General features: G+C 56.4%; 4 protein-coding genes across 4 annotated transcripts; 2 read left to right on the forward strand and 2 right to left on the reverse strand.

Annotated features, from left to right (window-relative positions):
- The first annotated feature begins 2027 nt into the window (after positions 1-2027).
- FAM110D (family with sequence similarity 110 member D) lies at positions 2028-3256 on the forward strand. The gene has a single exon (XM_021668323.2). It carries the CDS (start codon positions 2435-2437, stop codon positions 3254-3256), a length of 822 nt encoding a protein of 273 aa, XP_021523998.2. The 5' UTR covers positions 2028-2434.
- A 1374-nt stretch (positions 3257-4630) lies between these two features.
- CUNH1orf232 (chromosome unknown C1orf232 homolog) lies at positions 4631-9484 on the reverse strand. The gene is made up of 4 exons (XM_012439805.2): positions 8920-9484; positions 6561-6644; positions 6352-6449; positions 4631-4969 (listed from the first exon to the last, which is right to left on the reverse strand). Exons 1-4 carry the CDS (start codon positions 9001-9003, stop codon positions 4690-4692), a joined length of 546 nt encoding a protein of 181 aa, XP_012295228.2. The 5' UTR covers positions 9004-9484; the 3' UTR covers positions 4631-4689.
- Positions 9485-10046: 562 nt separating this feature from the next.
- ZNF593OS (ZNF593 opposite strand) lies at positions 10047-12444 on the reverse strand. Its single transcript, XM_064363509.1, has 4 exons — positions 12293-12444; positions 12140-12212; positions 11686-11865; positions 10047-11109 (listed from the first exon to the last, which is right to left on the reverse strand). Exons 2-3 carry the CDS (start codon positions 12182-12184, stop codon positions 11719-11721), a joined length of 192 nt encoding a protein of 63 aa, XP_064219579.1. The 5' UTR covers positions 12185-12212; positions 12293-12444; the 3' UTR covers positions 10047-11109; positions 11686-11718.
- ZNF593 (zinc finger protein 593) lies at positions 10427-11383 on the forward strand. The gene is made up of 3 exons (XM_012440210.3): positions 10427-10695; positions 10929-10991; positions 11086-11383. Exons 1-3 carry the CDS (start codon positions 10496-10498, stop codon positions 11225-11227), a joined length of 405 nt encoding a protein of 134 aa, XP_012295633.1. The 5' UTR covers positions 10427-10495; the 3' UTR covers positions 11228-11383.
- Positions 12445-13469: the final 1025 nt, after the last annotated feature.

Below are 13469 nucleotides of genomic sequence, written 5' to 3' on the forward strand. Positions count from 1 at the left end.
CGGGCAGGGACTGTTTGACCATCTGTAAAATAAAGGGAGCTGGACCTGGTTCACAGGTCCTCATAGTACAGAGACTGTGATCAGGAAGGAGTTAATGAGGCCAGGCTCTTCGTCAGGAAGGCAAGGGTTAATTTGGGGGGCGGGGGGTGGAGGCTCTCTCTGCTTTTCCTGTGGAGAGTGAGGTTTGGCTGCCACCAAAGTTACTTCTAGTCCCTGCTGTCCACTCCTGCCCTCAGTCTGGACCTGCCCAAGGACCCCTGCAATTAGGCCTCCCACGCAGAGGTGAGTGCACCCTGAGCCCAGGGCTGGGGTGAGAAGGAACCCAGGAACCTGAGGGCAAGGAGATTGGTACTGAACTAGTGAGCCTAAAAGATGGCCCAGAGCCAAAGCCTTGGGCAGAGTTGGGAACACAATGGCCCACGCCCAGAGCCAAAGCCTTGGGCAGAGTTGGGAACACAAACTTCAGGACTGTGAGACGGCGAGCAAGGGAACGGAGAGACCGAGGCCGCCTGCCAGGCTTCTAGGGTGGGATGTCTGAGGTCCGGCCTCCAGGCTAGCCCGGAAGGCAGGGAAGAGGCTGTGGATGACAGACTATTTTGGTCCTTGTGATTAAGGACTTTTTATAGTCTCGCTGCTCAGGGCTGGGGAGAAGAGGAGAGGACAGAGGGCACCCACGGGGTCAGACAAGCGGTGCCTTCCTGGGACCTTGGAATCCGACCCACTGCCCAGGAGAATCCCTGAGAGACAGGGAGGGGACACTGCCAGGCTCTCCTTGGTTCCCAGGCCTCAACTACCCTTTGGCAGACTGAATGATGGGCATGGGGGTGGGCTGGGCCTGGCAGGGTCTCTGCCCCAAGGCCTCTCGCAGACCCCCTCCCTGCTTCCCTGGCGAGTTCTGTTCCTTTGTTGTCCCCAGATCCAAAGTCCCTCAGCCTCCCGGACTTAGGGGGAGTAGGGGGAGATAGGGGTGGGGTCGGGTGTGCAGGGCCATGCGGGTGGCCCATTCTGTTACTGCCAAGAGAACTGTCAGCTCTTGATTTACAACCCCTCCTCGCCCCTTTCCCAGGGAGAAGGGAGGTGGAGAAGGGTCAGGAGGTCTCAGGATAAAAAGGGGACAAGGACCCTGAGGGCAGAATTCTGGGAGGAGTGCAAGTTATTAGGAAGAATTAGTGGAAGGAACTTTTTAGTGAGGCGAGGGGCCCATTTCTAACGGAAGTTGCTTGGTTTTATAGCAGCAGAAATACACGCAAAATATCAGTGAGAAGGTTTTTGTTTTTTCCTTTTTTTTTTTTTTTTTTTTGAGACAAAGTCTCGCCCCATCACCCAGGCTGTAGTGCAGTGCTGCTATCTTGGCTCACTGCAGCCTCCGCCTCTCAGGTTCCAGCGATTCTCCTGCCTCAGCCTCCCAAGTAGCTGGGATTACAGGTGAGCGCCACCACACCTGGCTAATTTTTGTATTTTTAGGAGAGACAGGGTTTCGCCATGTTGGTCAGGCTGGTCTGGAACTCCTGATCTAAGGTGATCCACCCGCCTCGGCCTCCCAAAGTGCTGGGATTACAGGTGTGAACCATTGTGCCAGGCCTTAGTAAGAAGTTCTGATAGGCAAGTGAGAGATCCAATCTGAACTGCAAGGCAAGAAACCTGTGTTCCAGTCCTGGCCCCTAACTCTCAACAGGACCCGAACAAGCCCCTCCTTCTCTCTAGGCCAGTTTCCTCCTCATGAAATGGAAATGCAAAGGTTAAACAAGGTGATGTTTACAGTTTGGCATTCTGAGATCCCCTTGGCAAGGGCAGAGTAGCTGGCAGTAGCTGATAGGGCCTGGGGACCACCTCCCTCTCCTGCCCGGATAGCCCTGCTGGGCCTGGGAAGGGCAGTTGGCTGCAATTACTGGAGGCTCCTACCCTGTGGTTATATCCCTGACCTCGGTGTTTGGGGGCGGGAAGGGTGGGCCCTGCTGGAGCCAGCCTGTGGCTGGGAGCCTCCTTGTCTTGTGCTCAAAGCTGCTGGGTTAGGAAGAGGTATTTTTTCCGGTTGAAGCCACTTTCAGGAATTGGGCCGGGACCAGCCATTTCCTTTTCCAAGTGTCCTGCTTGCTGAGGCCTGCCTGCATGGCCCTGTGGCCAGACTGGGGCACCTTCAAAGGGGCATATATTTCTGAGTGGCAAGAGAGATCCCCACTCAATATCTCTGAAGGACGGAGAAAGGGATGGCCTGAGCCTCTGCTCCCTGGACATGGGACCGGCTAACCTGGATGGGAGAGGGGTGGCTGACTGATCCCATACTGAGGAATGCCAGCAGAAGAGGAGCAGGGACAGTTCCTGCCCTTCCCCTGACCATTCCTCTCTCCCTGCAGGTCTGTGAGAGCCCAAGCCAATTGCTCTTGGCCCCGTGGCTGGCTACTTATGAGGCACTGTCCTACCCAGCTCTGCTAAGATGCTCCTGGCCCCTCCCTCCACTCTCTCCAGAGGAAGGACCGCCAGCGCCGTGGAGAGGCTGGAAGCCGACAAAGCCAAGTATGTCAAGACGTACCAGGTGATAGCTAGGCGACAGGAGCCAGCCCTGCGTGGGAGTCCCGGGCCGCTCACGCCGCACCCCTGCAACGAGCTGGGGCCCCCTGCATCGCCCAGGACGCCCAGGCCGGCCCGCCGCGGAAGCAGCAGGCGGCTGCCAAGGCCTGACTCCCTCATCTTTTACCGCCAGAAGCGGGACTGCAAAGCTTCGGTGAACAAAGAGAACGCCAAGGGCCAGGGGCTGGTGCGGCGTCTCTTTCTGGGCGTCCCGCGGGACACTGCCCCGAGCAGCCCGGCCTCCACAGAGCGACCTGCGGCTTCAGGGGCTTGGGCCGCGCCCCAGGATGCCCCGGAAGCGACGGGAAAGCGGGAGCTGTGCCCGACGTGCTCGCTGCCCATGTCTGAGAAGGAGCGCTTCTTCAACTACTGCGGCCTGGAGCGCGCGCTGGTGGAGGTTCTGGGCGCAGAGCGCTTTTCCCCGCAGAGCTGGGGCGCCGACGCCAGCCCGCAGGCCGGAACTTCGCCGCCGCCCGGCTCCGGGGACGCCAGCGACTGGACGTCCAGCGACAGGGGCGTGGACAGCCCGGACGGCGCGGGCGGCGGCGGCGGTGGCGGCTCGGAGGCAGCGGGCTCGGCGCGGGACGGGCGCCCCCCGGTGTCGGTGGTGGAGCGCAACGCGCGCGTCATCCAGTGGCTGTACGGCTGCCAGCGCGCCCGCGGACCGCCGCGCGAGTCCGAGGTGTGACCGCCGCGGCTCCAGAGCCGGCTCCGGGGGAGTGCGGAGCGCGGGGCTGGCCCCGGGCACGGACGGGGACACCCCGCTTCTGACTCGCTGGGTGCCTTTGCGCAAGCTCTTCCCTCTGGAACTCAGTTTCGCGTCTGAACCTTGGGGAGATGGGACAAGTTGCTGGCGAAGGCCCTTCCCTGAGCCCGCGGCGAAGGGGGAGGGAGGTGCCTCGTGGCCCCTGTGGAGGCCAGGTCTGGGGAGTCAGGACTCGGGTGGGAGTGAGCAAACCTGCTGAATACAGTTAAAATGTTATTTAAATGAGGAGCTGAGGAAGCAGGCAAACCGGTTTTCGTGGTTAACCGCACGGGTTTTGGAGTGTGGGTTCCCGACTGACTGTGTGACCCTGGGCAAGCACTTGACCTCTGAAGCAGCGGGGCCCTTTGGTTATTAAGGAGGGAGGAGTAGGGGATACAAGTATTTCAAAATAGTTGTAACGCACATGGCAAAGTGCCCAGCATATAGAAAGTGCTCAATAAACAATGACTGCTGTGACTTCTACTGAATTAGTTCTAACACTGTTGTGATTTCCACTGGCCTCCAGGTCGATCCAAACTAGAGCTGGGAGCTGGGAATAGCGCGTTTCGGGAGCCTGAGGGGGCGTCTGCGCCAGAAATCTGGGGTCCACCAGATCCTAAAAGGCCCCATTCCAGGAGTTTTGCTGCCCGGGTTGTGGTCACTGGATATGAAGGGCTGAGATGTGGAGGATCCAACTTTTCGAACACGAAAAGAAGGGAAGCTTTTCTGCCAGCCCGCAGGCTCCTGCCACTGCCTCCCTTTCCCGCAAGGACACACAAGGTCGCCTATTTATCACAGGTTCGCACCTCTGAGTCTTCTTCGTTCATACACCTCCTTCCTTTTCTTGGATTGCTGTTCCTTTTCTCTCCACTCTTCCTTCTCGAAGATAACATATATTCTCCAGGAAGCCTTCCTGAATGCCCCAGTCAGCCTCACCTGCTCTGAGCTCCCAAGTACAGCCCTACTTTTGTGCCTCAATTTGTCACCTTTTGTGGGACTTGCTGGTAGCCCGGGTTCTCTAGTTAGTCGCTGACGTTTGCCTAGTACAGGGACGGCGCACATAGTAGGGCCACAGACACAGTTTGTTGAATTAAATGAGGCTGGAGAGGGCGGTGGAAGCAGTCCTCTGGAGCTCCCCAGCTTACTGGAAAGTTGTACCTTAAATTAAAAACCCATCCTGATATGCGGGCTGTCTTTGGTCATTTTCCCCTGTATGTTTGGTGAGGCGAGGACCCCTCCAGCTGGACCCCGCCCGAGGTCGCCTCCCCAAAAGCAGCCTTTCTTGATGTCCGGACAAAAGCACGCAGTCACACAGGCTGTCAGGCCAGGGATTTTATCAGGGATGGGAGCAGCGGGCACTGGGTTCGGCCAGCTCGCTAGTCGCCCTTGGGCGTGGCCTTCACCCTCATCTCGGCCAGTTTGTGGGTGAGGAAGCCCCACTTGAAGCCGGTCACCGGCTCGGCCTCCTGCGACTCGGGGCGCTCGACGGCCTCGTCTCCGGGTTCGGGGTCAGGCTCTGGGGTAGGCTCCGCGCCGCGCAGCATGGACGCAGCTGCCGCCTGCTGCTGCTGCCACCTGCTGGCGAACGCGTCCCAGAAGCCCGGGCCGCGCACCTCCGCCGCCGCCGCCTGCGAGGGGGGTCGCGCCGCCAGAGGGCTGCGAAAGAGGGTCGCGGTCAGGGGAGCGGCCGAGCTGTCCCGAGGAGAACATCAGAGAGGAGGCGGGGCCGAGGGTCGAGTTTAGTGGGGCCGGGGGAGCCCAGGCGGACTCAGGAGCTCTGATGAGGCGCGGGGTCAGGTGACTAGAGGGGGACCAGGTTGAAGGGCGGGTCAGAGCCTGGAGACAAAAGGAAGGCTCAGAGGCCCCGGAAAGGGGGCTGGGGTGGGACAGGGTCAGGGGATTAGGCGAGGGGTGTGGAGGGAGGGGACAGTCATCGGGATCCCTGGGGAAAGAATGCGGTCAGGGGTTCAGGCGAGGCTCGAGGAGGGACGCTGGAGGCGCGCGTAGGTCTAGGAAGCTGGAAGGATCCCTGGGAGATCAGGTGGAAGCGGGAGGGGCTGTTTAAATCTCACCCGAGGATGCCTTAGGGAAAAGAGGCAGGGCACGGACAGGGTACGCTCCTGGGATTGAGGGAAAGGGGGACTAGGGACACAGTAGAAAGGTGGAGCGACAGGAAGGCCTAAGTGAGAGGCTTAGGGGAAAGCAAGGGGACTCAAGAGAGGTGGGGAGATGTGGGGGGAGGACAGTCAAGGAGAGGTGATGACGCTTGAAGCTGAAGCCTCGAGTCCAGGAAGTTCCTTAGGGAACTGGGGATGGGTATGTGGAGGGAGGAGAACGGAAACCTGGAGGCGGGAGAGATGGGATAGGTCATGGGGACCCTAGGAGAAAAGAACAGGGTCAAGGGTGAGAGGGGGATGTGACCAGGATGGAGGAAAAGGCAGAAATGTAGAGTGTGCCAGAGATAGAGCCAGGAGGGAGACTGAGGTCCCAGGTCCTACTCCCTAATCCCCGGCATCAAAGACCTTCTAAGACAGTGGTTCCCAAAGTAGGTGCTGCAGGGTCGGGGCGGGGAGCCTGCTGAAAACAGCTAGATCCCCAGGGCCCTGCCACACCTGCTGAATCGGAGTCTCTGAAGGAGGTCCAGGAATATGTTTGTCACATGCTTCCTTGGAGAGTAAGGGTTTAGACAGCATTTGGGAACCTTTGATCTGGATCACCTTCTCTTGCAGACACCTAAAGCTATTTTCCATTCTCGGATTTTAGAGAGATGGCCCCTCCCAAGTGGATGGGTTGAGAGAGCCCATAAATACCTTCTAGCACCTCAATCCCAACAGCTGGTCAATTCCTCCTGAGATTTACCCTAATCTCCCAGATATGCTGATTTGGCCTGTTTCCTGCTGAGAGAAACAGAAACAGCCTGGGGCTGCCCCTTCTCAGCCCTCTGTGGTTAGAAAGACAAACTGACGAGAAGGAAAGGACCAGGCAGAGGGGGACCGCAGGCCCCTTCCAGAACCACCCCCAAACACACACGCACATACTGGTCAGCGCAAGGCTCCGGTGGCAGCAGCTTATCCTCATCTTCTTTGTTAAACAGAGACGACATTGTCAGCCAGCCTTTCACCCCGACCCCCTGAACCTGGGAAGCGGGGTGGGAGTCAGGAAAGGGGCCCAGCACAACCTTCCAGGACTCCAGAGAAGCCTCTACCAGGCTGCCTAGGGTTGGCATGGAAGGAGAGAGAAGACTCACCCGGCGGGCCAGCTGTGACATGGGATTGAAGGTCTCCTCCATTGGTTCTGCCATCTCAGATTCCACTAATGCTGGGTTCTCCCTCTGGGACACAAGACCCCCACACAGCATGAGAGAGACCACAGAGGAGTGTGATCTCCCTCCCTCACTGCTATCCTAGTACACACAGACTAGGTACTCCAAACCTCACAGAACTAAACACACCTATACACCCCACAGCTCCGCAAGAGCACACAGGAATTCATACAGGTATACCTGTAGAGTAAATCCCTGTAGACACCATATTTTTTCTTTTTCTTCTTCTTTTTTTTTTTTTGTGAGACAGAGTCTTGCTCTGTTACTCAGGCCAGAGTGCTGTGGAGTGCAGTAGCACGATCTCGGCTCACTGCAACCTCTGCCTCCTGGGTTCAAGAGTTTCTCCTGCCTCAGCCTCCTGAGTATCTGGGACTACAGGCACCCCTCACCATGCCTGGCTAATTTTTGTATTTTAAGTAGAGATGGGGTTTCACCATGTTGGCCAGGCTGGTCTCGAATTCCTGGCTTCAAGTGATCTGCCCACCTTGACCTCCCAAAGTGCTGGGATTACAGGTGTGCGCCACCACAGCCGGGCTGCAGACACCCTTGAGCACACATACCTGCCCACCACAGACACACTCATACACACCCAAAAGCACATGAACATGGAAATGCACTCTGATGTAGACACACACCTGTACATGAGCATGCCTGTATATAGACGTGTGTGTTTCAGGTACCTATACAAGGACACACACAGTTATACCATTTATACCTGTGCACTTATACAACCACAGACAGCTGCACAGAGGCCCATCCGCAATACACAAAACCTCTCCACCCAAATACAGATACCAAAACACACACACCATACAAACATAACACCTGCAAATGTCTACACAGAGGCATGCAGGCATAGACTGCTGCCCAAAATGTTCACACCTGCACATACACCTTCACTGGGGATTCCACCCAGACACTGATCACACCACTTACCCACAGACACTTCTGCACAAGCCCAGCCTTGGTCACCAACCTCTCCAGACATTCAGGAATTCAAATCATTCCCTACCCCTCTGGACTAATTCCTGCCACTGCCACATTTTGTGATTGTGTGACTGCCACTTATCACAGCCTCAGACATAAGACTGTCCCTGGTTTCAGAAGCTTTTCTGCTGCTGTTGTTGTTTTGAGACAAGGTCTCACCTGTCGCACAGGCTGTAGTGCAGTGGAGCCTCAACCTCCCTGGGCTCAAGCGATCCAACCATCTCAGCCACCTGAGTAGCTGGGACTACAGGTGTGTGCCACAATGACTATCTAATTTTTTTTTTTTGTAGAAAGAGGGTTTCACTATGTCACCCATGCTGGTCTTGAAATCCTGGGCTCAAGTGATCCTCCTGCCTCAGCCTCCTGAGTAGATAGGATTATAGGCACCCACCACCACACCCATCTAATTTTTGTATTTTTAGTAGAGGCGGGGTTTCGCCATGTTAGCCAGGCTGCTCTTAAACTCCTGATCTCAGGTGATCTACCTGCCTTGGCCTCCCAAAGTGCTAGGATTGCAGGCATGAGCCACTGCACCCAGCCTGGTTTTTTTTTTTTTGAGACGGAGTTTCGCTCTGTCACCCAGGCTGGAGTGCCGTGGCACAATCTGGGCTCACTGCAACATCTGCCTCCCAGGTTCAAGTGATTCTCCCAAGTAGCTGGGATTACAGGTGCATGCCGCCACACCCAGCTATGTTTTTTTGTATTTTAGTAGAGACCGGGTTTCGACATGTTGCCCAGACTGGTCTTGAACTCCTGAGCTCAGGCAATACACCCGACTTTGCCTCCCAAAGTGCTAGGATTACAGGCATGAGCCACCGTGCCCGGCCTGGCCTGTTTGTTTTTTAATGTCAGAACAAAGCATGGTCTCAGTATGGCTTTGATCTGATGCTGCTACAGTGGCCTTTCTAGTACAGGCGCCACTCCCCGACTTCTAGTAACAGGGGACTCACTACATCACTCCCACTTCTGCTCCCATTAGAAAGCTGTGTCCAGCTAAGTGTGTTCGTGTGCCTACTGCCCACTTGTCCTAGAAGAATCTCTTCCGTGTGGCAGCCTCAAGATCTTTGGAGACAGCAACCACTCCTCCCATGGTCCCCAGGTCTTTTCTTCTTCCTCAGTTTTCCTGAATGTCCTGGCTTTCTGATGCTGCACCATGCTCTTTACCATCCCTGAATGTGCCGTCTGCACAAATGTGCCCCCCCCCCACCTCCAAGCCTATTCTGTGCCCCACTTTATACCACTCATTCCTGCTGCCCCTCTGCACATGCTCCACCCAGCATGCATGGATGACACCCACCTCATCTGCCAGGTCTTCCTCAGATTCCCCACTCAGGGTCTGTAACACTTTGGACTTGTAGGTTTTCCAGAAGGCCTGGTTCATGACTGCAGGGGGAAGAGGCCTGGGATCCAGGCACAGGAAGGTGGTGGCTCAATGGATACCAGTGAGTCTGGCTCCAGGAACTTGGTGAGGCCGAGAGCCTGTCCGAGGGATCTGGTGACTTCATTAAAGATGCACCAGCCTCCCCAGCTGGCACAGTGCCCAGGTAATGAACCTGATCCAAAGGAGTCGGGCAGCGGGGGATGGAACAGGCTTCCACCATCTTACCCCCTTGTCTTGACCCATATTGGCCAAGAATAATGTCTCTAGACAGGCCTTCTCTATCTCTCTGTCTCTAGGGAGGCCTTCTTTGTGGGCCTAGAAGTATTTGAGGTTGTCCAGCTCTTAGCACATCTCCAGGAAAATCTTCCATTCACAAAATCCTGAGGGATGGGACCCACACTGGAGCCCTGGTGACTATGGCCATACCAGTTGTGTCCTCAGCAGGGCTCCACCCTGCGTTCCTACTCAGCCTCAATGAGCTGGAGTGGAAGGTCCCCAGGCCCCCAGTGGGCACCTTGGGCTTACATTTCACTTCTTTGTCTGGGCTGGAAACTGATTCCTCTCCCCAGGGATGCACGTGCCTGTCTCCTTGTTTCCTGGCAACAGATTCCAAAGAGCTGGAGTCCCTGAATTATTGCTAAGCTCCTCTGGCCCCTTCCAGCTGAGTTGGCTCTGACCAGCCTGGGAGGCACCAGGCTCCTATGAACAGGGAAAGGCCCTCTAGGCCTCTGCCCACTCTGAGTATGTGACACCTGGGCCTTTGCTGCCAGCCCACCTCTGGGAGCCCAGGGCTTAGAAAAAGGAGGCAAAGATGGAGAGGTCTTTCTATGAGTACTTGTTAGAAGAACTGAGCCCTCTGGAGTCTGGATGCCTGAGTACTGCAGTCTCTGGGAAGGAATACCCTTCACAGAGTTGGCTGAGGGCAGAGGGAGGATGGAGACTCAAGAGATAACTGGGGACCAGGGAGAAGTGGTGAAGGCTTTTTCAGGGACTGGAGATATCTCGGGAAGCCCTGTTAGGGTTGGGATTCCAAACTCATTCACTCTCAGTCACATATTGATTTATTCACGACACAGACATTTATCAGTGCTTTCCAGAGATAAAGCATCCCACCCCCACCGCAGAGTCCAAGGTCTGGGAACCAGGAAGGGATGACAGGGATAGAGGTTGGCACTGAGACTTGTTGGGCCAGGCCAGGGAGAGCAAGGCAGAGAGACGGCCCCGAAACCCCCAGACGCAAGCACCACCCGCGCCTCCCCAGCGAGGGCCCGCGTGACCATGCCCTTCAGTGGGCGTACTTTTGGGGCCCCGTCCTGAGTTCGGTCACTGACGTCGACGGCCGCCTGGGGGCGCTCGAGCCGCTGGCCGAGCGAGTGACGTCATCTGTCAGAGGCGGTCCGGCGGAGCCTCCCTCGCGCCCCGGCGTCCCGGAAGCGCCCACACGTGTACTCCGTGCTCTGCTCCTGGCCCCTTTGCCGGGCTGTTTCTGGCCATGGGTCGCTCCCGCCGGACAGGCGCGCACCGAGCGCACTCCCTAGCCCGGCAGATGAAAGCGAAGCGGCGGCGGCCGGACTTGGATGAGATTCATCGCGAGCTGCGGCAGCAGGGACCCGCACGGCCCCAGCCCGACCCAGACGCCGAGCCGGACCCCGACCTGCCAGGGGGCGGCCTGCACCGCTGTCTGGCCTGCGCGTGAGTACCGGCCGAGCCCGGCCTAGGGCGGAGGAGGGTCCGAGGTACCGGCCGGGTAATGTGAAGTTCGAGCCCCGGGCGGCGCGGAGTCTTCTCTCTTGGGACCTGTGGTTCCTCCCGCCTCCCGTTCCTCAGACTCAGATCCTGGTGTCAGGGACAAGCTAGGGCTAGGGAGATAGGTGTACTTGGTAGACATCACCTCCTCACTGCCCTTCTCACTTCCCTCCCTACAGGAGATACTTCATCGATTCCGCCAACCTGAAGACCCACTTCCGATCCAAAGACCACAAGAAAAGGTATGAAGGAGTGAGGAGAGGATTGATGGATGGGTGCTCGGCAGATAGGGCTCGCACCTGGTCAGCTCCCAACTCCTATTCTTCTTTCTGCCAGGCTGAAGCAGCTGAGCGTCGAACCCTACAGTCAGGAAGAGGCGGAGAGGGCAGCGGGTATGGGATCCTATGTGTCCCCCAGGCGGCTGGCAGTGCCCACAGAAGTGTCCACCGAGGTCCCTGAGATGGACACTTCTATCTGACATGGCCTGAGGATGCAGGGCAAAGGAGTTGCTCATGGACAGTGACGCAAGGACTAGGCTGGGAGGGGGTGTGCCAGCCCCTTTTGGCCCTAGGTTTGCGAAGCGGACGGCCTCTTTTGGGTGCCCTGCCCCCAATAAAGGAACTGGATAAAGAGAGCTTGCCTCCACTTCTCTAACTTCCAGGCCCCGTCCCAAACACCTGTCCTGGAATGGTTTCTTTACTACTTTCTGTGCACCAGGCCTAGGGTGTCTACCCTCCACTTGGTCTATCTTTGGAGCCTACATCCCTGCCTTCCCTCTGAGGTCCTAGCAACTGGACTGGAACACCCAGATGGAGCCCTGATACAGTGTAGGGTGGCAGGAGTGGGATCAGATTACTCTGTCCTGCTTCCGACATAGAATGATCCCCAGAAAAGAAGCAGTCTTCTGAGATTGCCGCCCCCTCCCGAGTCACCTACCTCCAGCATCCAGGTGAGAGTCTCTCTTCTTTGTTATGGGTTCCGTGGCAGCTGCCGCTGCCTCACCATCTTCCAGACCGCATAGCAGGAGCCACCCAGCCCGAGGACAGCTAGCACCGTAGCCACAATCCCAGCCAGCGGACTCCGGGGCTCTGCCTTCAGCTCACCAGCTATCTGCATCTGGAGGCGCACAGCCTGAGGGATCAGTTGAGACTTCCAGGAAGGTGGGGAGTGGGAAGGGGATGAGTAGGTGCAGCTAGGGGAAGGAGACATGGATGCCAGTGCTGCCCCAGGGAGATTCCACCCCAATCCCTTTCGCTTCACTGCCCATCTGGGCCTCTGCTGCTCAGGCGGCAGGGAACGTGACAGCTTGGCTGTTGGGGGTGTCAACCCAGCTATGGTAGGGGGAAGAAGGGGTCAGTCATGCCAAAAGCCATTGATCAGGGGTACTTACCTGTAGCACCCGGAAGTAACCAGGGGTCAGGCGTCGAAATCGCATGGTGATCGGCACTGGTCTCCCTGGCGGCCTGTAGGGTGGGAGCGGATGTGAAGACCAGCGGTCTCCATGATACCAAGAAGTGGAAACTAGGGTAGAGGGGTCTCTGACCTTCTATATGCGCAAGACCCAAGCCCTCGGAGGATGCTCACCCGCGCCTTCTGCCCAGGTCTGCCTGGGGGCGGGGCAACTGGACCTTTAAATCTGGTCCCTTCCCCCACTGCCTACCATCCTGCCAGCCTTAGGAGCAGCTGTCAAAAGAGATCAGCATCAGGCCTGAGCAGCACCTCCCCCACTCACCCAGGAGGCCGGTCCGGGTAGGCAGGAGAAGCCTTGGCTGGCAGTGCTCAGAAGTCCCAGGCCTGGACCAGGTACTGGGCAGACCTCCCTCAGCCCTGGTCCAGGCACCATCCCTGCCGCAGATGATTGGATACCACCAACCAGCATTATCAAAGGAGGGGGAGGGTGCCTTCATTAGCTCCTCACCATAGTATGCCTTTTCCACTTGATTTCTGTGAGATCAACCACATCTACCTCGAGGGAGGGCACATTTAACCCATTTCTTCAAGACAGTTTCTGCAGGGACTTCCCTGCCCTCAGCTTGGGAACAATAATAAAAGCATATCTGCATATACCAATTAAGAAAGTTGTCCATGCCACGTTAAAAATAGTAGTCATTGCTCTAAGCACTTTACTTGTATTATTTAATTTGGTATTGATTATCCCTTAAATGAAAAAGTATGGCGGGGCAGCACTTTGGGAGGCTGAGGCAGGCAGATTGCCTGAGCCCAGGAGTTTGAGACCAGCCTGGGCAACATGTGAAATCTCATCTCTACCAAAAAAAAAAAAAACCAACAAAACAGAAACAAAAATTAGCCAGGCATGGTGGTGCATGCCTGTAGTCCCAGCTGCTTGGGAGGCTGAGGTAGGAGGATTGCTTGAGCCCAGGAGACAGAGGCTGCAATGAGCTGAGGTCTCGCCATTGCACTCCAGCCTGGGTGACAGAGCCAGACCCTGTCTCAAAAAAAAAAAAAAAAAAGAAAAAGAAAAAGTACAGTTTACAGAATAGTATGTACTATTTGCAGATACAGAAAATAAAAGAATATCCCAAATTTAGCGAAGACCCCCATTGGGGAACATGATAGAGACACTGTGGAAAGGGCACATCCTCCTTTCATTTAATCTATCACCTTTGAAATGTATACAGCAAATGCCTAGATCTTTATATTCATAAAGCCTTTAAAATAGGCCAGGCATAGTGACTCACATCTGTTATCTCAGCACTTTG

This window comes from Aotus nancymaae, unplaced genomic scaffold, assembly GCF_030222135.1.
Source record: "Aotus nancymaae isolate 86718 unplaced genomic scaffold, 86718_ANA_hifiasm-v0.15.2.pri h1tg000053l, whole genome shotgun sequence".
NCBI classification, from domain to species: Eukaryota; Metazoa; Chordata; class Mammalia; order Primates; family Aotidae; genus Aotus; species Aotus nancymaae.